General features: G+C 36.0%; 1 protein-coding gene across 1 annotated transcript in view; it reads left to right on the top strand.

Annotated features, from left to right (window-relative positions):
• Positions 1–27,591, top strand: part of CDC73 (cell division cycle 73) — a 118,627-nt gene that overhangs the window by 75,533 nt on the left and 15,503 nt on the right. Inside the window, exons 11-13 of the mRNA XM_087733017.1 lie at positions 18,623–18,680; positions 21,720–21,755; positions 22,100–22,187. Coding sequence (XP_087589143.1) covers positions 18,623–18,680; positions 21,720–21,755; positions 22,100–22,187 — 182 coding nt within the window. The remainder of the gene's footprint in view (positions 1–18,622; positions 18,681–21,719; positions 21,756–22,099; positions 22,188–27,591) is intronic.

Below are 27,591 nucleotides of genomic sequence, written 5' to 3'. Positions count from 1 at the left end.
ACAGTGTTCCCATATGGACCGTGCTTTCTGGATACTCCATGAATACTTTGCAAAGCTTCTTCCATTTTATCATAGTAAAATGTAGTATTTATTTCAGCTGTAATGTGTTGAAAACCTTTCAAGTGACAGTTCAAAATGATTAGTGGCAACATTTTCAAGGTCGGTTATTTTTGCTTTTAAACTTTATTTTTTCCTTCTGGAAAGGTGTTAATACAGAATGTCATAAATGCTTAGTTTTAATTTTCTGTGTTTTTATTATTATTTATTATTTTCTCCTTTTTTTAATTATTACTTATATGGCCAGTGGCCATTCTTCTCTTTGCTTCAAAAAGAATACTTCTCCAATAAGTCATTTAGAGCAAGAGGACAGGATCATAGAATATACTTTGTGATCCCAACATGTTTCTTGACTATCACAAGCATGTTTGTAACTGAATGAAAAATAGCAATCTAGAAATGACCACAAGTGTCAGTATTGCCTGCCTTATTTTCCTTAGCAGATTTTCCCCATTGCTTAGTTAGTTGTGAAACCCAGCTTACGCTTGCTGCATTTTTTTATAAATGGTCAAGATTTTGCACTCCATTCTAATCACATCCAAGCCATAAACTTAGCGATTTCATTAATCTTTGAATGTCTTAAATTTAAAACGGAGATGCAGCAATATAGATCAATCTGAAATGGTGATAGAACTAGAAAAGATTTCCAGTTATGCTGAAACATGCATATTTTTGTTTGCTAATGAGTAGTTGATAATTGTTATATCATTCAATAAGGAATATAAGCACATCCCCTAACTTTGCAAAGTTGTGAGAGAGAGGAAAGACCAAGTGATCTTTTCAAGTCAGGAGGGTGCTTCTTATTCCGTATACTTTGGGAAACATTTCAAAGGGATGTTTCATAATTCTAAAGCTTCTATTTTTTTTATTAAGTAAGCTGATGTTCTAGGTATCCAACTGGAATTCAATCCATTCTCCTATCACAGCTTCCTGTGAGGAACACAGGGTTCGGGGTGCTTCAAAATTCACTTGAAAACCCAGAATACAAAATGGTTTCGGTCTGCTTTATTTCTGTTCTGGTTCTGTGTTATGCAAATTTTGCATATTGGACTACTGTCCAGACACGTTTCTTTCCTCAATAACGTGTTGTTTGCTTTATCACGTCGTCTTTCTTTTCTGTATTCTGATTTTTCATGTCTTCCCCCAGGCTTTGCATCCAATTATTGCTGATCTCAAGTGCTAAATGCAGGGGCTTTTTTTCCAGGCGATGGACAACATAATTTCATTTGTATTGTGCAGTTTTTTTGGTTGCGCGGTTCTCCCCGATGAACTGACAGTCCAGTGCCAGCAGTAATATTTTCTGCCTGTCACAAGTGTTCCTTTTGCATTCTGAGAAGAGCAAGGACTTTATGAAGCTTTGATTCAGCACAGCAGGGGAGAGGCGGCCAAGCAGCAGAAGTACTAAACGTTCGCAGGGAGTTTAAAGAACAGTTGTGGAAAATAGACTTCTGTTTTTCCCTGTACCTTATGACTTTACCCCTAACACCCAGCCTCACACCCCCAGCATGAGAATTTGAAATGAAAACTTAAATTCTTACAGGAAGTGACTGTGGGGAAGAACCGATACTACATATCAAATCTCTTAAAGCAGGAAGGTGACATTCTATAGGAGTTAATAGGCCGCCAGCTCTTCTGCCTAAGAAGAAAAATGCGTTGTTCCAGCTGTTACCACCTGTCCAGCCCCTTCTCTCTGCCTGATTCCTTCCTGCAACAGGCCCAGAAAGACCCTTTTCCCTTGGGCTGTCTTCAGGTTCTTGAGGCATCGAGCACTTCTCTCCCAATGATTTGAAGAGTCTTGGCCCATCAGGTTCATCACCAGGATGCAGACCTCCTGCCCAGCACTTTGCCTTGGACTGCTGGATGAGCTACGGAGATCTTATTTCTTTTGTGTGACGCTAAGTTTTTTTCCCTTTTGTATATGGTTTGTATGTGAATATGGAAGCATTTTGTCAGCCTCAAAAATTCCTGGTTTTGAAGTTGAAATTGGTGACACAGTTGTTTAGTTAATGTTAAATAATGTGAAATTGAAGAGCTGGACTTTGAGAGCTGTCAGAATTTCATATGTCTTGGGGTTGAGACCTGCATTGACTCTTTCCATTGTCACATTTCCTCAGAAGCTTTAGTATATTAATTCCTACAGCTCCATCCTGTAGGTATGCTCATTTACAGCTAATTCTGTGGGACATGCAGGGTTTACAGCAGAAACAACAAAGCTTTAGCAAGTGTCTTTAATGCCTGAAGGCTTTTCTTCAAGTACAGATGCTTAAACTAAGAAAACCAACAAAATCTGTGAAAAAATCCTTTCTCCAGCGATCCAAGAGGTTCTACCCCGTAATAAATTTAAGCAATATTTGTTCATATCCAACAGAAAACCTAGGTCGTAAGATGGAGAATAAGTCCCCTTTTAAGAGCAGTTCCCTGCTGCCCTTTCTTTGACATGTTGGGGGAACTAAAATTATTCCAAGCACCTTGCACACCACCTAGTTTGATAGAACTGCTTCAGCTTGGCCAGCCAATTTCATGTATCTGGTTTTTCCTACTGTTGTTCCATGTTAATGATTCCCTCAACTTGAAGTAGTTTCCAGTCAGTGTGTATTAATGAAAAGCTGATTTTAGTATGTACTGAGTTTTATCATGTAGTGTGCTTTAATATCATTGAACTGGTTTCCAGTTAAATCAAAGCTAATTCTGTTTTGTGGCAAAAATCCTTTGGAAGTAAATGTTCATTTGTATATGCTTCTGACAAACAAAGAAATCAAGTTACCGTGCAAAATGTCTTTGCGTACCCCTAGTTGCCAGTCTGTCCTGCAGACTTTCTCTTTCCACTTTTGAAATTCTCATTCAACTTAAATGATAGCATCCCTTTAGTGACTTCCAAGGAAAAGGAAACGGTGCTGTGGAAATCATGCTTTTTGTCTGAATAACGGTGTTCGTAATTGCTTTTGTAATCAGTGTAAGAGTCGAGATTACTTTCATGAGCCTGAGGATTTTTTTCACATAATTTACTAATCTAGAGTCAGAGTTACCAGGACTCCTTGTCCTCAAATACATGATTTAGAGGAAATCGTTAGAGCTCAGTTTGTATTATGTTAATTGACAGAGAATACTGGGTCAGAACTAGAGAATTTTTATTCTTTTCTGCTATCCTGAACTATATTTCAAACTCAAATTCCAGGGTTTCTATTTTCTGTAATTTAGTGCCTTCTAACAGACGAAAAAGTCAGAGACAGCTCTCTTGCATCTTGTCCATCTCAAGATGTAATATTAAGAATCATTAATGCATCCTGTAGGGAGGTGTGTGTTTAACAAAAAAAAATACTGAATCTATTTAATGTAATAATGCTGAATTAATAAAATTTGGCCTAAAATTAAAGATTATATTTTTAAGTAATATAGAGAGATATATTCTTGTAACTCTTAATCAGCATCTGCAAAGCTTTCTATCACTGATCCGTTTTACTAAAGCAGAGTTAATTTATAGGGAGCATCTGTCATCTTAAAAAAAAAAAAAAAAAAAAAACAAAACAAAACCTCTTAAACACACAAAAAACCTGTCATCCTCTTAAAAACCCCACAAATCTCATGACCTTGGATGATGGCTTGCACATTGCAGATTCTTTTAAGTCTTCTCCTCTCAAGGATTTGCGTAACTAAGCATTCAGACTTCTACAAATGCTTTTTCTATAATTTTTGGTTACTGCACATTTGTGCTTTACTCACATGCAAGTATTATGATTTACATTGCAGAAGAAAAGAAATAACTTTTCAGAGACCAAACCTGATCTTATTTTTTTTTTCTTCCCTTGCCCCGCACCTTTGGATCTCCGTCTTACTGTTTTCCTTGGAGTTACTTATTTTGCCAGATATAAAAAGCCCTGTAATTCTATTAATATCTGTAAGAAACATAATAGTGCAAAGAAGACAACAGTCATTTTCTACTGCTATTGCATTTCTAGGTAAGCAAGCAAAGCAATAAAATAGAATAAAAATTCCTTCTTAATTTAATGACGCCTGGATACAATACAAAAAGGGAATCCCCCCGCCCCCCCCCCCCTTTTTTTTTTTTTTTGAATCTAGGTCACCTCATATGGAGACTATTTCTTTGCTGTGAAAAAAAAATTATTTTTTTTTTTTTTTTTTTTACAGTGGACTCTACACAGCACTGTCTGGAACTATGTACCAGTATCTGCACTTTCATGCTGGGTTTGCCTAATGACAAGAGGAGGGTTTTTTTTTGTTATGTGTAATTAACTTTCAGTTCTCTGAGGTGCACTGGGGGAAGGGAGTGGGCAAGGAGATATGTCACTAATGTGGGAAACGCTGGATGCAGTGAGGAAAGTTAGAGCAGGTCTCTTGAATCTCTGTTCTTCTCTCACTAGCAGGCTGGTTGGGACCAATGCCAGATTGAAATTGGATCTGTGTATTCACATGATAATGCACACAATCTAATAAGCCTTGTGGAATGTCGACCATTAGGGAATAGATGCATCAGCCTACTCTGAATGGTCTGGTGGAGTTGGTTCAGGTCCCGTGTGGCTGGAGCTAATAAGCTCTGATGACTCTGTGTAGAATTGCTTGCTTGTTCTTGAAACAATGCTGTGGCATACATGAGATGCTTGCAAGATTTATAAATAGTAGCTCCATGCTGTGTGGTGGTGCTGTTTCTGAAGCCCTGCTGGCCTGGGAAGTAAACTAGCTGTGTTTCTACGAAGCTGCCCTGAGCTAATGAAATCGCTAAATCTAAGGCACCTCTGTCATCTCTAATGGAAAATGTGCTACCTAGAATGTCTGATCCCAGTTGATTGAGATCTGATGGCAATAGTAAGTTGGGGTTTTTTTTAGAACAGCTTTCATACTGGTAGTGCCTTGTCATTATTTTTATCTAATTTTCAGATGTTTTTCTTCAAACTAGGCACTAGTCAGTGACAAAAATGCCTGTTTGAGAAGATAAGGGTTTTTGCTCTTCCTTCAAAATGGGCATAGAATATTTACCCAAGAATATGACAGTGTAGGAGCTGAGAAATAAGGAAGAAATATATAGTCAGGTATAAGCTCTTGAATAGTTGGTTTTTCATACATTTTCAAAATGTCTTTTGGAAGAACAGGAATAAATAGAAATGTGTGAGGTTTTGTACTTATTACCAGCCTTTCGAGCTACACGTAAAATTACTATGCTGCACTTTCTCAAAGGGTGACACTGCTATTTTGTTTTGGTGCTTTTCTCATAAAAGTAAAGCACCACCAGATTAAGACAAGGGAGTTATTGGATGAGTCTCTATGAAAATGAATCTGTTTGTGACTGGTGAAGCCCTCCTGAGCACGTACAGAAAGTTCCAGGGTGTCATAACAGAGGAATCTTGTTGCACTTTTTTTTTTTCTCATTGAGATCTTGGCATTGAAAGCCTGACTGTCTTCCAAAACATTGTCTGTTCTTAGTGGCTTAACCATTTTTATTTCCTGCCACCTAAGTGCCCGGTTTTCCAGTGAGGGGATCTTGCTTTGCAACTGATTGCTGTAGGGGGGGAAAAAAAAAAATATCTTGTTTATTTTTTATCACGGACAGTAGACTTTTCAAAGGCGAAACAACTATTTGAAGTAACAGGACAGATGTGAGGGCTGAAGGAGAGCTGAAGAGGTCTTGCTGCTTAAGGCAGATTTCCTTCAGATAAACTGTGAAATCCATAGGATCATTATGGATGACTGATATTTGCTAACATGTGAGTAGCAGAAATAATAGTTGCAGTGAACCTCACCTGTGTCTGTGCTGACTGGCATAGTCTGTCATCTTCAATGTTTATTCACAGTGGGAAGTTCTTGAAGATAAATTTGTGTGTGTATGTATGTGTATATACATACACATGGGGTAGAGAGAGTGAGAGAGGCAGCCATTTGAAAACTTTTAAAACCTGTTTTAAAATATGCTTTTGAGTCTGCTCATTTAGTCAAGGGGTTACTTTTTCTGCAGTGATGGATGAAGACTGTATAAAAATCATAGCATAATAGGAAGATCCTAAAATTTGTAGAGTTTTTGTACGGCCCTTATCCTGTCTTCATCTTTGAATAACATGGCCCTAGACTGTATGAATGAGACCTTGGCAGTTGACCTTTATTTAAGAGGACTGCATTTCTGCACTACCAAAAATACAGCTGTGCCTTAGCCATTTCAAAGAACAGTTGTATTATAAACCAGATCTCATAATGCATAGACAGACTATCTCCAAGCTTCTATCTAGTGTATGGATTGTGTATAAAATGAAAAAATAAAAGTTGAATGCTGTCGTCTTAGTGCTTTAGGAAGGGCTTAATTTAATCTTCTCTACTAAAGAGAGAAGAATAATGGGGAATTTAGATATAATGCCAAAGGAAGCTGAAAGTAGAGGCAGAAGGCCAAATGGAAAAATTCCTCTTGTGTGATACAGCCAGAATCCTTCCTGTATTTTAACTTAATGCATGATTTATTGCCATTACAGTTAGGTTTTGATATAGGCATATAGCATCATTGGCTTTTATATTCTACAACAGGGTGGGATGAATGACATGTTAATTCAGGATACAAATACCAATAGCAGTTTGCACAATCTATTTGGTATATAATAGTGTAGCAATAATACACAAATTCTGTTGCATGCATGCTAGTGCAAAAAATTTTGAAGGCAATTCTTTCAACCTAAATACTTGTCAAGAAGCATACAAGTAGAAAGCATTGTTGCTGTGATGAAAATATGCTATCTGTTCTTCTATTATTTGTCTTCAACATATGAATCTATGGTGGGTGACTAAAATACTTTTGTGTCCCAGTGACTTTTATATGATGATTAATACTGTGATTCTGTTGCTTGATTCACATACGTGACTTCTTTTTGAAGTAAAACAGCCCTATCAAAAGGCTGTATAACTTTTGTCAAAGAGCCAGACTTTCAGAACGCACATAAATGAAAACAACTGAAAGTTGAACAGTACGTTGTCTATTCGCTCTTTGGGTACAAAACAGTAGGTTTTAATTTGTTGCAGTGTTTGGAGGATTATTAGGTTTTTTTTAATCTTGGAATTTATTCAATCAGTATGAAGGCTTAATTTAGGAAATACAGAATTTTGGGTTCAGGTGGCTTCCTGGCTGTTTCTGCTGACATGTGCCATCGTGTGATTTAGTGCTGCATAGTAGTGATGCTTGCAAAGTATTTTAGCTTTTTAATTTGTTTACATCTGTACCTAGGGGGAGAAACTTTAGGCCTTTTCCAGTAACCCAGTTGCACTGAGTGGAAATTTCTTGGGGGGGGGGGGGGGGGAGAGATAAAAAATTGTTTTGGTCTAATTTGAGTGCTCCTTCAAAATTGTAAATAAAATTGTATTTTAATTAAAACAGAATTCTGGAATGAGAGTTCTACAGCAAAAACTATGTAGTGCAGTGGATCTCACTGGGAAAGCTGGGGGGGGAGAGAATTGGAGAACAGGACCATAAATGGCATATAACAGTACCAAAAACATAGCATTTTCATTCTGGGTGTTTGATTATGATGGTGTTTGTGAAACTTTCACATAATGCAGTCCACGGAAAGGATCTAGGTAGTCTAGAAGACAGTTTATCAGAGCTCCTGTGACTGGTGTAAGTGGGATGCTAGTATTGTAAATTTTGGAAATGCTCAGACTTCAGAATATCGTACTGAGAAAGATATGCTAATGATTTTTACTAGTGGTGGGAGCAGCCATTTGAGGATACTGAAGAGTGCAATTTTTTTCCACGATGTTTTACTGTGTTAAATATATATAGCAGGGGAAGCTTGAGGCTATGTAATTCCAAAAGTTTAATACTAAGATTGAGGTACTATTAATACACTGCATATGAACTTCATAGGTTTGGTTCTTGAAGTTTGTACGTATATTCTTTTGAATCCAAAATTGCCTCTATGTCCTGAGTGAAAATGTGGGAAAATGCTTCCAAGGATCTGTTTATTTTGTTGAAATCCGAATGTAAACATTTTGATCCAGTAATAGATGTGTTTCCTTTGAAGTTAAATCTAGTGAAATCTTTTGTTTTACTTGATACAAGTGTATGAAATCACCAGGCAGAAAGAAATATTACAACCAAATGTCAGCTCCGTCATAATAGTTTTCAAAATAGTGCTTTTTCATATGGCACCATTTAGCAAGCCTGTACATTGAAAATGTAAGGTATTCTGTGTCTGTTCAAAATAGTTGGTTTCTCTTGGATTTAGTATTTTTAGTGAAATAACTTCTTGTGATACAAACTGAACAAAGACCAGTTCCTCTGAACACAGTATCAACCTGTTGATAAGGAGGGTTATGTTGTCGCATATGAGGAAAGGAGATGAGGAACAAAAGCTGGGCTGGCAGTAATGTGAGTATGGCCCGTCCCATCCCCCCCAGCTAGAGGTGCTTTTATTGCAAAAAACTTTGTCTGAAGTTTTTGTTGCTGTTCCCATGTGTTTTAAGCTTGACTAATGCTGTGTTTACGTACAGTGCTTGGCAAACATTTCACAGGGGCTTTTCTGATTGTACTAACTGTAAATGTAAGGCTTAAATTAAGCATTTGAGAAAGGGGAGGAATGACTGAATTTGTGTTCTTGCTACGGAGAAGTGATACCTTTTGCTGCCGTTATGATCAAGGGTGCTTAGCCACGGTGTTAAAGAGCAAATAAAAAAGTCTGTTCACCTATTGTCCTCCCACCACCATCCACCAAAAAACTCTGCATGCATCCTGATTTGATTCACTTCTCATCTTCATGGTACACAACATATTTTCTTTCTTGCAGTCTATTTTTTGAATGAATTAAAGCAATAGGATCTGTAGAATAAGTGCAGGACAAAATCTGGTTTGTTTCTTTTTAACATGCTGTTTCTTTGGTTAATTTTCATTCTTCAATATAATTTTTTTGTTTGTTTTTTAAAATATGACAATTGAAAACAAACCTGTGAACTTATGCAGCTGGGGCAGGACAAATGTTTAGAGATAGGATTCGTTATCTTGTAGGCAGATTAAAATGTCCAGTCCTTTCTAGTTTCGAGGAACTGCAGCCTGTGGATAACTGCAGCATATGCAAGTCCAGAAATCATAACTTTCATGCTGGACTAAACTCAGAAATTTTTGCTGTAAATTAGTGTTCTGTTTCTAACTTGTTTGTCTGCTGTTGTACAGATATCTCTTATGTCTCAATATTTTGCCAAATTTTTATTGCCAGCACCCAAGATAGTGAATCTGCTCTGTCTCAATGGATAGTCTGTTGATATGAGGGCTTTAATAGATGTTATGCTGAAGGCTTACTACTCTGTTTGCAAATGGCACAGATAACTCTTATAAATACACATTTTTTTTCTTCTAGTATTTTTTTTAATTTCCTGTGTGTACAATTGGTATTCACTTAACTTTGCTGTAGCCAATGCAGCAGGCGGGTGTCCAGCAAGATTCTGTTGTGGTGTCTTAGTGTACAACTCACAAGGTAAAGAAATATAAAAAGAGTTAAGAAAATTTGAGATAGCACAAATTTCATTACCAATATTACTCGACTGACTGCACAGATCTGTACTTTGGTATTACTAGCAGCCTGTTCCAGTTATAACAGGCCTCAAGATAGTCACCTTTTGTGGTTTATAAAAAAACACCTACTCTTTTGCAGCTGCACTTGCATAGTAGATTAGCTGTTATTCATAGAGGAGGCCTTGAGTGTCAAGACAATCTGCAAATAGAACATTTTTCTAGACTTTTCCCTGGCCTGTGACAGTTCAAAATAGCCCTTTCCATGTTAAAGTAGTTGTAGTCCATTGTATTCTTATAATCATCACCATCATCGCTCAAGCACTCTTATCTCTTGGCTTGTTTATTACCATTTATTATAACTGCAGCTAAGGCTTTTGATCCTGAAAAAGCTCATGCTGGTTTTGAACTCAGCAGTTACTTTTCTAGGCAACACAAACAATGAAGAGTTCATCACGGCACTGTTCAGCTTTGTGCACTGGCTCCTCAAGGAATACAGTTTCAGGATTTTCTCCTGATATTTTAAGTCTTCCAAGGTGATTACTTGGAAAATTGCTTTCATCTCTCTGGCCGTGACCACCCATGACAATTATGTTTTCTTGTAACATAATGTAATATATAACCATAGTGCTGGGATTGCTAAAGCTGGTAAGGTACAGAAGAATAACATTAAAACTTTTTTTCAGTGAATAGAAAGGAGAAGATCACATCAGGATGAAGTACAACTGGGAAAAAGTGGTGCTGGATAATTTGTTGAACAAGCAATCACGAAAAAACCTAAGGCCTTTAATAGCTTCCTATGTATTAGAATTCTAATATTACAGCATCCCCTGTTCTAGCAACAGGATTCAATACAACCAAGGGGAGTCTGGAAAGAGCCTCATCAGTTTCTGTTGCATTGAGACGTTGAACAGCATCACATAAAGTTCATCAGTTGCTTAGGTCTTGGTTCAGTTTGGGTTTTTTGGAAAAATTTTTACGCAGAAGTTAAGGATCCATCTGTATTCGTGTAGGTACCTGCAGAGCTTTTGAAAATATTCTACTCACACAAAGCATTTCATGAGTCTTTCCAGAAGTTGCAAAGGAACCTTTTGGAGGGTCTTTCAAGCCTTTTCCTCTGCAAATTTATTGCTCACTGAGTGCAGGTGTAAGTGGGCTCTCCCTGTCGATCTGTACTGAGCAACATTTTCTTTAATGTACATATGACTGTCCCCTTGAATACCATTTCCAAAGCAGGATCTGAATAGAAAAATAACAATGCTTTTCTACGTGTGTTTAGAGTTTGCATGTCAGCAGTGCTTTTCTGTAAATGAATTGTTTGAGCCCCATATTCTGTGATGTTTCTGGTGAAAAACCACTTTATATGAGTGACTAATGCTTGTGGTTACAGGTAGTATTGGAATTAGAAATTCATGAATGTGTGAAGCTTGAAAGTTGGAGACTAAAAAAATTAGCAAATCATAGTTAATTCACAATTACGCAAATTCCAGTTCTATTGAACCGATGCAGCACGTTCTGATTTTAGTATACAGAAAACCAGTGGTGTATAAACCTTTGCACTTGACTTTTGAGGAAGGTGAAAAAATCCTGTTGTTCTCAAACTGTGTTTGTCAAAAATCTTAGCAATTGCCAAGTAATATGCCTGAGGACGGCTCAGATAATTAACCCAAAGGAAAAGAATTCTAAGCAAAAATAATGTTTTAGTGATACCTACTTTTGTCTTTTTGCGCATTTCAAGGGAATGAGTTATTTAAATAAACATAGGTAGGTATATTATAGGCAGGCCTTTATTTTTTTTTTTAAAAAAAAACAAACAAAACCTGTCGAGTTCTCAGGATTAAGAGTTGTTTTTTGATGAAAACAGCTTATCCCCAGGAAGATGGAAGTGCTTACGTGTTTAATCTGGCTTTGTCACCAGCATTCCGCTTCAGCTCAAAATTGCTATTTCGATAGCAACAGTTTGAAGTTACGTGACTGATGTAAATTCAAGATGAAGATCTTAATTTTACTGATATTTTGTGCAAGCATAAAGATGGGAGAAGCGCTAGCACACTTCACTGAAGACTGTTCAGGAATGTTTTGAAAGCTTAGCTTTGGGGGTAGTGCTTAAGTTTTAAGTCATTTGAGTAATTGTTGCTTTCATTAACTCTTTCCAAAAACATCTCCAATAATTTTTTTTATTATTATTTTAGCATATTTATATGTTTTTTTTCCCTAGGTATCACTAGTCACTGCAGTATTCATTTAGATTCAGTTGTGATTTGTGTTGCTTAGAACCGTTTTCTTTGCAGAACCAGACTATTACCTAAGCTATCTATAAGCAGCCCAATTAATTCAGTCATATTTTTCCATGTTTAAACCAAACTTCTTTTAACCTAGTTGTAATAAACAAGAAATTGCAGTGAGTATTTTTCATGTCTTTCAATGACACTGATCTCCAGGCCTAACCTGCTACTGAAAAAACCCGTCAGTCCTGTTCTTTATTATGTTCTACTGTGTCAATGTTTCAGAATTTAAGTAATCTTGTCAGTTTTAATTCTATAGTGGATTAATAAAGGACCAGATTTGTAAACCAAAGTTTAATTTGAATGCTGTGGAACAACAAAGATTAGTATTTCTAAATTTCAGTCAGTCCCTTGATGACATCAGCATAGTTTTATTTCTGCCACCCTCCCTTGCTTCTCCTTGCTCCCTCTCCTCCATCATTGTAATGCTGTACTCATTCAAAAGAAACTGTCTACATCTGATTTCCTTACACTTGTGAAATTTGCTGTATGTACAACAACTTTAACAGTATTTTGAAAAGTATAATGAAATTTGCCTTATCTTTCTAAGATGATGGGCATCAAGTTTTCTTTCTTGCAACTGAATTTGAGGATTAGTAATCCTCCATTGGTATTTTTCTTCAAACTATGCTTGATAAGACATGATCTTCAGTATAAGCAGTTTCGTATTTTGAAACAAATACAATTTATATAATTTTTACTAACCTGTTTTGTCGCATCAGTTTCTTAGTTGTTGAAGTAGGAAATAGTGAAGCTATGGTGGTATTTTCCTTAGGCAGTTGGTATCAAAAGCCCTTGATAAAGAATGGTAAACTTTGCCCCTTTTTTAAATTCATTCTATAAAAGTATCTTTAATTCTGCTTAAACTCCCACTCTCTTTTCTAGACTATAAGGAAGTTGAAACAATGTAAACAGTAGAAATGACCTTTTTATTAATATTACAAGCAAGGAAGCTAAAATGAGTGTGATGTTAGCAATATTTGCACAATAGTTAAGATCCTGTTATCAAATTCTATTTTTTTTACAGCATAGTTTAAAATTAGGAAAGGAGTTAGAAGCTTGCAATTTATTACTTAAATATCTGTTTTAGGGGACTGCATATGCGGATTTGTGTGCACAGAAGTATGCAAATAAGCTGTACCAGTTTCATCTGTAAATAAAATGATGATGTGAAACACTAGCTAAACTGAAAATATTATTAAACTTTTCTTGATATGAACAGAAGTCAGAGAATCATTAGGAAGACTCAGAGGCAGAGCAACTCAGTAGGACTGTTTTGCTTGTTTTTTTGGAAGATTCTGCACCCCCCCCCCCCCCCCCCCCCATCTCATTTGAGATCTCATTTGAGATCCGAGTGTTGCGGTTTTACTACATTCATCTTTATGAACAGAACAGTCTTTGGTTGAATTGTCTTCCGTCATGGATGGTGAAGCTGAAAGCTGCTTTATGTTTTATATGCAGGCAGTTGCTAATACTTCTTGCAGAATCAAATGTTACTTTTTACTTGTACTACTTCTGTGCAGGAGCATGCAAGTTACCCCAAAATCTAAAAATTATTAGGTAAAGATCTTGTACTAATATCGGTGTTATAAAGCAACAAGATAGAAATTAAATTTGCTAAACTAAAAGAGCCGTAAGATGGCATCAAATTGTCAATTCTATCTGTTGCTCTTAACATTTTTTTTAAAGGTCAAAATATTACAAACTGTATGGATCTCTACATAGAAACCAGTTGAGACAGTGAATGTGCAGTGAAATAGTTAAGAGTTTGAGGTTTTTCCTTCCATTATTTGTACCTTGCGAAGCCACAATAAGAAACTTCTAATCTGTCTTTTGTGCCTCAAGAGAGTAAACTAACTTGGGTATATGTGAACCATGCCTCCAAGAAAAAATTCTACCTCTATAACAGGTTTTATTGCTTAAAACATGAGGGTTCATTTCCGAAAACGTAGTATGAGTTATGTTCAGGCAATTTCTGATTCCAATTGAGAAATGAGTGAAAGTAACTTAACTGTGGATGTTAATGCTCATTTAAGCTTAAGTACTAGGTATCTAAAATACAGAATTTTTTTCTAAAATATAGAAAAATACTAGTTAGGTCCTGGTATCAGATGGATATTGATAATTGGTGATTTTTGCAAATTAACACAAAGAATTACATTTATTTCTTTAATTAAAAAGGTCAACAAACACTGCAGAAGGTTTTAAAAGCTGTTAAAACCAAAACAACACCCACTGTTGGGTAACTAAATACAACCATAGATTGACCATAGTTTACTTTTTTTTTTGTTAGATAATTTTTGATGTTTGTGTAGATGGAATATCTCAGTTTTACTATTGCAAGAAATAGATTTCTTAAAAGCTGTTGAACTTTTTACATTCAAATGTGTTGAGGATGCAATATATTGGAGGACAAACAAGTGTGGTAAGAATCTGTCCAAAACAATTTGTATCTTCATAATATATTGCAACTTTCCTGTATAACGTGGAAGCAGGTGAGGGAAAATGAGGGCACACGTGAAAGGAAAGGTGTGAAGTAAGCTGTATACAAAACATACAAATTTATGGGACTTCAAGCAGTAGACCTAAAGCTTCTTGTTATTTCAAACACAGTTGACACTCACAAAACTTACCAGAGCACGTAGCAGTGTCTGAATTTTTAAGACAAACATAGACATTGTATGAAGGAATGAGGGAAGAAAAGAACACACTAAAAGTGTAATTACTAGGGCGTACAATAATAGTAGAAGCCAGTCGTACTTCAGGGTGTGGGTTTATTTTTCCTTGTTTGACTATAAGTGGGAATCTGGATTTTTTTCACACATAGTAACCTGTTCTCTATTCATGCATTGGTTTGTGACCCAATATTTTTAGGTGTTTAGCTAGAACAATGCTAAATAGCAGAAGGCACACGCTAACATAAGAACAGTTATTGAGCAGACATTTTGTAAATATCTGTTATCATAAGAAACGTACTGAAATGGAATGAATTCTACTGAAAAGTATATACAGTTGTGTGTCTGTAAATGCTTCAGTGAAAGTCAGGAAGGTATGAAGCTTTTGGTATCTGTTTTCCTGATTTCATTCTACGTCAGGTTGGTGCTTCTGAATTGTTAAATACTCATATATTTAATGTAAATCATAAGTAAACTATATATAGCCTTCTATGGTAAATTAGCACAGCTAAACCAAGTAATATGTTTTTGATGAAAATACGATGTTAAGTGGTCGTCTTAAAGAAGATTTGTATTTTTCAAATTATATGGTTTTGTTACGAAATTACTTTCAATTTATGAATATTCATAACATACTCCTTCATGGTCTCAAACAGCTTATGCATAAGAATTAGGTATGTCATCTTCGAGCAAAGCTGTTAAGTGTTCAGAAACTTTGAGGAAATGAATGTTCTTTAAATAGCTAAACAGTGATTTCTGCTGCTTCTGATGCTTAGGGTACAGCTGCACAAACAAAAGCTCCCCGAACTGGAGTTCAAATTTGCAGCGTGCTAGCTACTTAAGAGTAACGTTTACATTAACAACTTCACATTAGAAGATTTGAAATATCTCACTGCGCACTCACTGAGAAATAAGCTGCTGTCTTTACAAGGAGTCAGAGCGTGCAAGCGAGAAGTTGCCTCCAAGTAGCTAACAGGCCATAAATTACCAGCAGCACTTACCTTGTGTGGTTGAATGAACCAACAATGAAGTTTACTCCATCAACTTAATTTTCTTTTCCTCTGGGAGAAATCCTAGCATGTAGTTCTCTGTGGTTATACCTGCCTTGTAAACAGAGCTTGTATCATAAATTAGTGCATTGTCATAGGAAAAATTTATGCCTCTATCTGAATGCTTTTGAAAAGCATTAATTTTGTATCTAAACTCAGCATCCTTTGTTTTCAGGATAGTGTGAGATGTTAGCAAAATTGTCCTGCTAATGACCTCCTTATTGAAAGCAGGTTTTCTTCTCCACTTGGTGTATCTTGTCAACGATCACTGCTCTGTACTTTTGTTTCTTCCTCATCTCAATAGTATACTTTTCTCCTTACAAACCATTTAAGAAATGTGGGGTTGAAATATTGATCAGAGCTTCTTTTGCTATATTGTCTGCAGTTTTTACATAATAGGAGGTGGCGATTAGGTCACTGATAATCATAGAGAGGTATAAATCACTTACAAAGGATGGATGTTATGCCTTCAGTAGGTGACAACTAAGTTTCTGTGTTAGGATGCCAGAATATCAGGAGCTGTGAGCTGCGGTTCATGCATTAAATTATCACAGTCTAAGGCAGTGATTTAGCTGTGACCTCCGTTTATTGACTTGCAGAAATTGGTCTTACAAATAGAAAGGTTGTAGGCATGGAAATGGTAGCTGTCTTTTGTATTTACTCATTTAAATGAATTTATTTCCTACCATTAATCAGATATTTTCATGGGATTTTTTGTTTGGGTTTTTTTTTGTTTGTTTTGTTTTTTTAATGTGCTTGTTGTTGTTGTTTTGGGGTTGGGTTTTTTGTTTGTTTGTTTCAGTTGCAATGTTCTCAAAGCCCTGCCTTTTTGTTTTAGGCTTCTGCACTAAGTTTCCCACTAATCACTTATAGAGAAGACAATTCAGAGTAAAGTATGAAAAACTCCCAAACAGATCATTTGCCAATTATTTTGTTAGGCTTGATTCTGTGCATATTCTGGTGCTTTATGGCCATTTTGGTGAAGAGAGAAATCACAAGCACAAGTCATATGGAAACAAAAGCAAGGCTTTGATTATAGTTTGGTTATAATTCTTTCCAAGGTTGCAGAAAAACTCCAGTATCTCTGAAGCAGCTCCTGGTTCCCTCTCTTCTCTGCAGCTGCTGTAGGTCCTGCAGGGTCTGTTTAAGATATGGACGGCACTAAACAAGTGGAAGGGGAGGCTGAAAAGTTACATTACTGATTCTGTAGGGGAGGAAAGAGGAATGGACATGTGGAACTGCAGACAGTAATAGTTAAGAATCCAAGCAAACTGAGCTGGATTTAGAAACTTGAAACTTAGCATCACAGGAAGTGATGTTTCTTTAGCTTGGTGGGTTTTTTTCCATTTCATAAAGTGCTTTGAATTTAAGGAAATGTTATGGGATAATTCTTGGTATTTCTTCAACATGTGTAATTAGTGCACCAAAGGAACAGTCTTTACACACAGAAAATGACATTTTTCTATAGAAACAGATGCAAAATGTTTTATTTCTACTTTCTTGGCAAAAAGAGAGGTGGTAATGTTTCAAATAACTGCTGTTGCTCAGTTGCAAGGCTTCTCTCAAAGGTAGTCAGCCTTTCCTGCTGCTCTTCCTTTAGAGTGTGGTATTTTGATTTTTATCATTTGCTGAGTAATTATTGTGAAAGGACATTGGCAAAAATACCTTTTCTCAGATACTAAAAAAGTAAGTCTTAAAATAACAGTTACTGACTCAAGTGCCCTGCATAGATGTTGGTATTTTAATAAGCAGAAAAGAGTACAGCAAAATTCAAGTTCAATCTGATTCTTGCAATGGGGGGTTAAATCCTTATGCTGCAGATTAATAGCAGGTTGCTGACTGTAAAAGTTACAAAAGCTGCGTGCTGTACCAAATGTCAGCTCCAGCCTATTGTAACTAATCATGGGTGGCTTCGACTAAAGCTCAGGGAAGAGAGATTTTGAGCAAATTTGTGTTTTCTAAGGGCTCGTCAAGTGATCTTCTATTTGTACTTCACAGTTCTTGAGATAAAAAACAAAGTTTTCACTTTCATGGTGGAAACTTAAAAGCAGTTTCTTTAAGAGTTACTTAAATCATGGAACTTGAGGCTGCTTGTGTGTAGTCCCCTGCTCATTAGCTTTTTTATTTTGAATTACAGAACATAGTTATTTATACGTGGACGTACAAATGTGATAATGCCATATTGGAGTCCTTTCCAACAGGTTTTCCCAGGGTGGGATCTCTGACCTTTCTGAGTGTCTCTCAGTTGAAGGATGTGCTTCACATAGTGTTTAAGTAATTTTTAGATAAAATTTGTGGTTTCATGTTAAAAGGTTTTCTGTCAGCCTTGCAAATTGAAGTGGCTGGAGTACATAGCATTTTTTACAGTGTTAGTAATATTGTTAGTTATATGTTTCGTTCAGTGAGGTTTCACAGAAGCAACTGAGAACAGAATTTGTTCTTGCAGGAATTTAATGTTGCTTTGGAAGCAGACGTGTGACCTCACTGTTCTCTTATGTGGTGTGTTGACTCTGCAGAGCTAACAAGAATAAATAGTAGTGCAGGTCTTTTGTTTGTTACATTAAGGTAATTGGATAAGGCATGAGCAGAACTAATTATCATGAGAGTGCTATTTCTGGGCACTAAAACTCTTCAAGGCAGGAATGCATTGCAATTTCCTGGTCCTAGTTTTCCATCCAGAGCATAAGCAGATCTTGTTGTGAAATTTCTGTTGCCAATTGCTTACATTTACGTTATTAACTCTTGGTGAAAGTAACCATAGGTAAAATGAAACAATACTATAAATAGAAAAGGTTTCTTTGAATATAGAAAAAAAATGTTTCTGATTGGCATTTGATGGTTAAAATGTAACCCTGTAAAAGCTTATGAGGCTATCTGTCCTCCCCAAGTCTAAAACAGAATCTGTAAAGAGTTTTGATTATTTTCACTATTTTCTTTCTTCTCTTTAATGGAAACTTATTGTCCTCATTTGCATGATACCCTCTGTAGCTCTGTGTTAATCTAAAAAAACCCATGTACCTGACAAGAAGGCCAGCTGTTAATGTTACCTTTTCTGTCTTTTAAAAGGAAGGTGCTTCTGCTCGAAAAACACAAACTCCAGCAGCACAGCCTGTACCACGACCAGGTAAGGTAGCCTACTATCACTTGTGCTTCTGTTTCAAATGAGTTTCAAAGAAGTACTATTTAAAACTTTAGTTAGCTGAAGAATTAAGTGGGGATTGTTTATTTGTGGCCTTTAACTGCATATGTATTGGAAATAACACATAACTTTTTGGTATAATGTCATACCATGGGGCTTGGGTTCATTCTCTGCAGTGTCTTGCCCAACTAGCCCATTGAAAGCATGCGCTGGTGAAATTAAGATGTGACTAACTTCTTGGTTGTCAGCTTGGTATTTCAGAAATGCCAGCTCAAATATATAATAAGAGCTGGTTAATACTCCAAGGAGAAACAACCTTAATAGAAAAGCTAATCTCAAAAGGAGATATATTATTACTTCTATTATTAATGTATCAGAAATAAGTCTTTCTCTGAATGTGTTATCATTACTACTTCCCACTTCTTAGCACATAAGGTATTTGTAATGGGGCCAGAATCCTCAACTGGCTTTTTAATTCTCAGCTAGTAGACTAGCGACCAAGTCCATTTGGTATGTCAGATTGAATCTCAAATTGAGATTCAAAGATAGAATGATACAGGTACTTTGTTTTAATGAGCAACCCTTAGAAAGAGCTTTTAAAAGAGTGTAAGGGTACAGACAGTATATGAGAGGTTCGGTGTTTCCAAACAGCTATGTGCATATCTGTGCCTAGTTTATATACTAGGACAATTTCTGGTTTGGTAGAAGAAAGTCTCGAGTGAAAGGTGTTATTTAGTAACAAGATGATGGTTATTGTTGTTATGAAAGTATTGGAAAGGGAACATTTTGGGTTTTTTGGAAACAAAGCTACCTTTTAAAAGGAATATACCTTTTCTAGAATTACTGCTGGAGTACTTGATAAGACTACTAAATGCTTTCAATGTGTGCCTTGCTAATTCCTTGAGATTTATTAGTAGAATTTAATGCTAAGACTTAATATTGGGAAAATGATTCTTCCCCAAAAATCTATTCTATTATTGAATATTCTCAGCATACCCTAAATGCTGTTGTGCACAGATTCTTCTGTTTGGTTATTTTGGTACTAGAAAGGTCATGCTGCCTGTCATACTTATCTCACTAGCCCTGTTAAGCATAATAATGCAAATGGAGTTGACAGACAGCAATATGAAAAGGGTAGAAGTGGCAAGAGCAGAAATCTGACTGAGTTGTCACAGGTCCCTACTGCTAGCTGTGACTTCATGGGCATTAACTGGCAGAAGTGTACTTTTTTGTACATTATACAGGTTATACTGATATTGCCCTTCTCTAAGCCAATCTAATCCATTATCTTGCCTCTATATTGTAAGTTAAAGAAAGAATAAAGAAGAGAGGTATAGCCTCAAGAAAGTATATACTGCTTCATTCCAAAAAAAAAAAAAAAATGTATCTGCCTGTTCTAGGATATTTTGGGATTTGGAACTTTAAAAAAATCAGTTGTTCTGTTCTTAGCAGTCAAAGTATTTAAAACACGTAATTTCCAGGAGGATGCTGCTTTGCACAGAAGAAGCGTTAATTGAATTGGACAAAACAGTTGTACAATACTGATTTGAAAAAATATCTGAGATGTGCTTTTAATTTCAGATTTTTTTTCTGCACCTTTCTGTAGTGCCTACTTTTCTACTGACCTGTCTCGGTACAACTATCAAATTTCTTACAGATGCTTCTGCCTACCCCTGGTTTTCTTTTTTTTTAGGGCAGCTGACACTGCCTGTATATTTCAGGAACTTTTTTACATTAAGGAGATACCTAGATGTAAAAAAAAAAAAAATCATTGGGTAGGTAAAGTTCATGTAGTTCAATATAGTGTTGCCAATTATATCTGTGCAATTGACAGTGTCAGGAAAAGATAATTAAGGATATGGTCTCAGTATTTCAACAATGGCAACTATGTGTTGTGAATATTTATACTGTTCTAGGCAGCTTCTGAAACAGTTGTAAATAAACATGAGCAAGTTGGTGCTATGAAATTGGAAGTCAATTAATGGTATTTGTCATGCATAGTAGCAGTTAAGACTTGAGTTATGTGCATCAGTCTTTCTACTACTCACCATTTTCTGATTTTGTGAATTAGGATAAATGCGTATGATGATAATTACCAAGCACAACAGTTCTTTCCATAGTTAGGCCTCGTGAAAACTGAACTATAAAATGTTTATTTGGAGGAAGCCAGGTTATTCATTAATACCACCAAAGTGAAGAATCGTATATGCTTTTCCAGTTTTGAACTGAAGTATCTCCCATATTGAGGAGGTCACAACTTGGAAGACTGAAGTGGAAACATTTTATTGGGGCAGGGTGGGGCAGAATTCTTTGGTTTCTATCTGGCCAGTAATGTTTGTGTGTGTGGTGTTTGGTGGTTTGGGGGGTTTTTTGGTTGGTTTTTTTTGTTTTGTTTTGGGTTTTTTTCATTGTGGTTTTTTTCTTGAGTGCTGCTATATCTGTCAAGTTTCATTGTTTTTGGCATCCAAAGAGCTCACGTAGCTCAAACTGCAATCCAAAATGAACTTGAGTAAACCTGAAATTCAGATTTTGATTGTTCTATATGTGTTAAGGATAGCTAAATCCTACAGATACCATGTAGAAGAATAATTACTAATGAAAAGGGGAGGGTCTGTAAAGATTAGTTTGTTGTGAAACATTCTTCCTGTTGGTTCAGCACTATTGAACTTAAGATCTACAAGCAGCTTTTTTCAAGATTGCTGGCAACTTTTGTCAATGCTATAGTGCCCCGACCTTTTGAGGAGGATGGAGAGTGATGACTAGTTTCAGTCAAATTAGGAGAGATTGACTCAATTGTCCTAACATCCGTTTCAGATGATCAAAAGCTGTTTGTCTTCTGAATACTAAGACCCAAATTATAAATCCCTTCTTCAACTTTGTGTATTGCATTTCTGAAAATGATCTAATGACTACAGTGTGACTCTTCTCTGTTCACTCTGCAACTAAAAACATTGAAATGTTGCCTTACAATGACATTCGTATTTATGTATTAGTCATTCTGCCATATTTTCTGTTTTTTCTCAGTTTCTCAAGCCAGACCACCGCCAAACCAGAAAAAAGGTGAGTCAATTTTAGTTACACGATCCTTTTCATGGCTGGAACCACAAGCAACAATATAAACAAGCACTGGAATGCAGACAGCGTTCTGGTTTGCTAAATATGGGTCCTACCCATATTTAGAGACTCCTGATACAGAGATACGCTTTTTTTGGTGAATGAAAACCTTCAATTTAGGAAAGATTTACTACAATTTTCCTTGAATTTTTTTCCATGATTTTGATCTGTTAAGCAAGAGTGTTGTTTTTATGTACAATTCCTTTAATGAAAAAGGGGAGGAGGGGGGACCAATCAAAACCATGACAAAAAAAAACACCTAGGCACATGTAATTTTATTATCTCTACAGGATCTCGAACTCCCATAATAATTATTCCAGCAGCCACAACCTCTTTAATAACGATGCTTAATGCAAAGGACCTTCTTCAAGATCTGAAGTAAGTAGCTGATTAGAACATACTGTATAAAATAAGGTGTTCAGATATAAAGGTATACTAGTACCAAATTAGTAATTAAGCAAGAGGGAGTATCTACTGTCTCATGATAAGCTAGTTTTACAGACCAGAGTATAAAAGAAATTAATGCCTCTTGAATAGTAGGAAAAAAGTAAAAACTTAATTTTCAGAGGTTTTTGCACAGTTGTGACCTGTGAGCCAAACGGGCAGATTGAGAAGGAAGTCTTACAGTACCATTTCTAATGTCTGTAGTTGTTTTCTTTTATGTAACATATATGCACACGTGTGCACATCACATATCTGATTGTAAGATTTAATTCATTATGGCTGAATGGAATCAACACTGCAAATTACTTCTTCATGGTAAGGTAAAATTCACTATTATGGTTAATAAAAAAAAAAAAAAAAAAAAGAACCAAACAAAAAAAACCCACCAAAAACCCCAAATCTTTCTGTTTGTCCAACAGATCATGGTATTTAGAGTTGTCTATCTGTTAATACCAGTTAATTTTTCTGAAACAGGCAATCATTTTCACAGAGAAATACGCTGGTATGGTATGGTATGGTATGTTCAAAAAATGGAGAGCTCTTCTTTCTTCCACCTTCAGCACTTTGTGTCCTTTATAAGACTATGCACTGCTTTCCTTCAAAAATAGGCTTTCCTTTTTGTGGTGCTACAGCTGTCACTGGTGTTGCCCTAGAATTTTTTAAAAGTGTGCTGTGAGATACCAGGTGCCTTCTGATCCCCAGCTATTTCTAGTTCCTAGATTTCTGCCACATATCTTCAAAGATCCAGTAAGCGTACTGGACTCTTGGTGCCTCTTCCCACATATTTAATCAGAGAGAAGGCTGGGTTCTAACATTGTAGTTTAATGTGCAAGCAGTTACTGGACTGATACAATTGTGTTGACAGAGGATGTTGCTTATGTGGGCTTTTAAGTTTAAGAAAAAATTTTGCAAGTACAAGCCCTGGATTTTACATCTGTATAATTTGTGACTTTCTGATATGGAAATAGCTATAATGGAATAAAGCACCTATATGCCATGTCTATATATAGCACATATCTGTGCTAGGAGGCTTGTGCTGTTTTCAGCTCCACCGGGGTAGAGCTACAGTTAACTTCTCAAGACCTACCCCAAGAGGAGGCTGATTGTTAGAGTGCAAAGAACATGATCCAGCAAAAAATGAAGTTTAAGGGGTCAAAGGAGGATACTGATGTACTTAACAAGTATGAAAGACAAAGTGAAGTAGCAGGGTATGTTAATGAATCAGAAGTGCAATAGCAGAATTCAGAAGAGCAAAATATTAATTTAGCCATGACAGTTCTAGCACTCTTCTAGAAAATATGCCACCTGGCCTGGTTTTTTTTTTTTTTTTTTGCATTCAAATTTATTGAAGTAGTTTGTTTAGGAATGGCTGCAGGGTTTATTTTTACTGTTCAGGTATGTGGAGTGTAGAACTAGCCGTGATGTAGAGTGTGATTGATAGATATGTGATGGTTTTCCAAGGAAAGAGGACTTCTCTAATTTCTGACTCTAAGTCACCGCCACCTTTAACTCATTCCCCACTTTCAGCTAAATTTGACAGAAGAGTAGAGATTTGGAAGACATATGTCACTGCCACAAGTTTTGGAATGAAGAAATATTGACCAGGTAGAAAAGAGAGACCCAAATTAAATTAATACCCCTTACCCCTTCTGAGGAAGGTGCAGGTAGATTTGGATTTCTTGTGTTTCTAGAGGTAACCAGCCTGCCTGTATTAGCCATCAGAGGAGATCAATGATAAAGCACAAGGAGAAGTGATTTTTGGTGCTGGAAGAGTAAGAGCCATTGCAGGGGAGACTGGTGAGAAATGCAAGAGAACCGTGGGAGAATGAGGCCCCCAGGCTTGTTAGGGTACGGAAGCTGTGACGCACGTGTGACACGGGCTGTTTACAGGGCAACTTATTCTTCCGTGCCTGATACCTGAGGCAGCACAGTTCTGTGAAGCGTGTGATAATAAAGAATGAGTATTTGGGTTTTGTAAATAAAACCAGCTTTTGGGATTCCCTCCACTTTAAATGCTTCTTAAAACAAAGGAAGGAACAAAGTTAGCTGAAATTATAATTAGAGATCAAACCACTTAAAATCAAAACTTACAGTCATAGCTGGGAATACCTGTCTTTTAGGATAGTTTTTGTCAAGGACGCTGGATTTTTTTTATAAGTAACTGAGCTGCAACACATTGCCACAAAGTAATTGTGGTATCATTGGGAGATATTTTAGATTGTTTGTAAGATAAACAGGACAGTATTCATCCGGTACTACAGCAGGCATTAAATTCAATTGTCAAGGACTGAAAGAAACTTAATAATTACACCAACATTTTTAGTAACCCTTTTCATAGCTCTGTAGTATGTTGGTTTTTTTTCTTTCCTTGCCAAATTAGGTTGACATTTATATGATGCTTAGCATGTTTAATTCATCGCTAATGTTATGCTCTCTTTTGAGGCAGAGAATACAGAAAGCAGGAAAGCTATCATGAGTAGAATGAAATATATATAATGAAAAACCAGAAGCATGGTACTGGTTTAAGAATTTTTAAGACATCTGTTTTGTCTGTTGGATATATTGGTTGCAACTTAGATTTTTGTAGGGGGATGTTTCTATATATAATTGTAATATATGCAATTCACATGCTGTATAATATGCAAATACTCTTGATAACCTTTTTTTGAAAGGTTATTTTTCTAAAGAGCCAAGTACAAGATAAAAATGAAGAGTTTCTAAAATATTAAAAATACAATTTCATTTAAAATCAGTACTGCAATACTTTATATTGTGAGGCTTCTTAAAAATATTTCACATAATACACTTTACTCTTATTCACTATCTGAATGCAATACTGGATATCATAATTATTGTGTAAAATCTGGCTTTCCAGACTAAGTGTTTGAGAATATCTGAAGTTAGGCTTTTCAGAGGCAATGCTTCTGCTTTACATGGAACAAAAGTGAGGCAGGAATTTTATCAGGCAGATGTAAATGATTAGATGATGATTATGTATTTTTATTATGATGATGCTTTTACTCATTATATGTTTCACCATATGTGGCCAGGCAACTCACTGAGATTTATCCAGCCTTGATATTTAGCAAACTAGCTGAAAGATTCAGGGATGATTTATTACAAAAAAAGCTTCCTTCTCCTGCAAAAATAGGTGTATGAAGCTTTTGATACTCTAATCTAACAAAAATATGAGGGGGGTGTAAAAATAAATCTTCAGTTCTAAACACAATCAGATGTATATTAACGACGATCTCTGTTACTGTCCAGCATTGGAGTTGCCCAATTCTCTGTTCACACATTTTTCAGTATGCCTGAGTTGGGGGCCAGAAAGTGCTGACCTGATCTCAGTGAAAGTGTTCTAAAGTTAATGGTAGCAATTGGTGTGAGTTTAGAGGCTAGGCATGAGCAGTTCTGGCAGTTCAGTGGATAGTGTCTTACCAATTACCTCCCACAATCTGATCTTCTTCAATCGCTTGCCTGTTACTTTAGGAAAGGGACCTGCTGTCTTTGTAAAGTGAGAGAGTGCACCAGTTCTTATGTGAATAATGGTTTTGGCAATTAACAGCAAGAGAATTGAGTGCTATTAATTTTCCAGTAGGGGTACAAAAAGGGATTCTAAGTAGAAATGGGATTTTTTTTTTTTTTTTTTTTTTTTTTTTTACTTGGGAATAGTAATTTGGAGAAGTAACAAAAAAATGTAAGCTCCTGCACAGTCAGGTTTCAGAACACATTTCTTGTGTGTTGGATGATTAAAAATGTGTCAAGTACAAATGTCTAGTTAAGCCACCAGCTATAGTATTGTGGCAAATAATTCCCAAGAGAAGATGGGTTTTTTACTGTTTTCTTTAATACTCAGATGTCTTAAGCTTGTCTTTTATGTCCAGGTAGTAATGGAGTAAACCATGATTATATTTATAATCATACAGTAATTTCTATTGATTCTCAATTCTTGAACACATGGCTTTCATTGTACTTACTGAATCGATGCTTCCTGGAAATACAAGCATATATTTCATAAGCTTTCTGTAAGCTGTCATTTATTCCTGTACTCTATGTGTGTACATATATGTAAGCATTTCCTTCAGTGCTTTCTTTGACAATCATCTTCTCTACTGTTCCATGCGAATCTGCCTGTTGATATTTTTTCTTCAGAAAATTCGTATAACAAGATATTTTATGTTCTGTCCTGGAGAAATGCATTCAAAGACATTCAGATTTTTACAGTAAATAAAACTGAAGCTATTGTCTAGAAGATACATAAGTGAGGCACAACCGAGTGGTGCGTTAATGGTTGTAACACAATTTCTAGCTGAAATGGAAAGAAACGGTCAATAAACTTGTGTTGAAATGAACTCTTAAACACAGAAACATTTAAAGCTAGAAGTAGAATTGAGAATGCCTATTTCAGCCAAATTTGAGGGGTCTCAGATATAGTGGTGAAATCGTTAGACTCTGTAGAATAGCTTCTTGTCTAATTTGGCAGGAGTGGCTAGGTTTCCTATTTCCATTTAAAATGTGTTTGCTTCCTCACATTTACAAATTAAATTAAAAATGTGACCTTTTAGATTACTGTGCATGTGAATATTTGATTATCACTGTAATGTATGTATGGCTGTTTGGTTTTTATTTGCATATTCTGTAGGAGTTTGTTCTCATTCAGTACATGGGACATGTAATAACAAAATTCTTCTCAAGCTCTCCATCATTTTAGGTGATCCTGGCTTTTCATATAGATCTTGCCTCTTGGGTAAAAGACGTTGGGGTTTTTTTTCTTTTTGTAATTTTCAAAATTATTTAAAAAAAAAAACAAAAACTAAACTTCTGTCTTTCCAGCCCAGATTCCTTAGTTCTGACGGGTGAGGAGAGACTCATGAATGGTTTTTTTAAAAGCTCAAGACCACCAAGCAAATTCTCATTTGAAGTTATAAAACAGTTTCCTATCAGTATTGGCAAAGCAAAGTATGCAACATGTTGGCAGGACAGGCTGTTAGGTATGCTCATGATTAAAGTTGCACCTCACTTTTAAGTTACCAGCTTGACTAGAAATACTTAATTGTGATGTCACGTTTGGTAGCTTTTTCCAAAGCAGAACTGCGTTGGACGATTCTGTGTGTAGCATGCAATTGTATGTGTCGGTTGTAGTAGATAAAATATATGTAAATATTGACTGTTTTCTAATTACTTAAATTATTGGTGAAATGACTGTCTTAACGTTTTGGGAGTTTTTTGGTTTTTTGGGTTTTTTTTTTTAATAATATTCTAGGTGGCCTAATTGTACTTTTCCCCAGTGTATCCTGTATAGCTTTTTTGTCTGTATTTTCTTTAGAATGGTGGTGTT

Source organism: Nipponia nippon, unplaced genomic scaffold (genome assembly GCF_047370975.1).
Source record: "Nipponia nippon isolate SJK-2023a ecotype South Korea unplaced genomic scaffold, ASM4737097v1 scaffold_5, whole genome shotgun sequence".
NCBI classification, from domain to species: domain Eukaryota; kingdom Metazoa; phylum Chordata; class Aves; order Pelecaniformes; family Threskiornithidae; genus Nipponia; species Nipponia nippon.
This window is presented reverse-complemented; position numbering and strand designations above follow the sequence as displayed.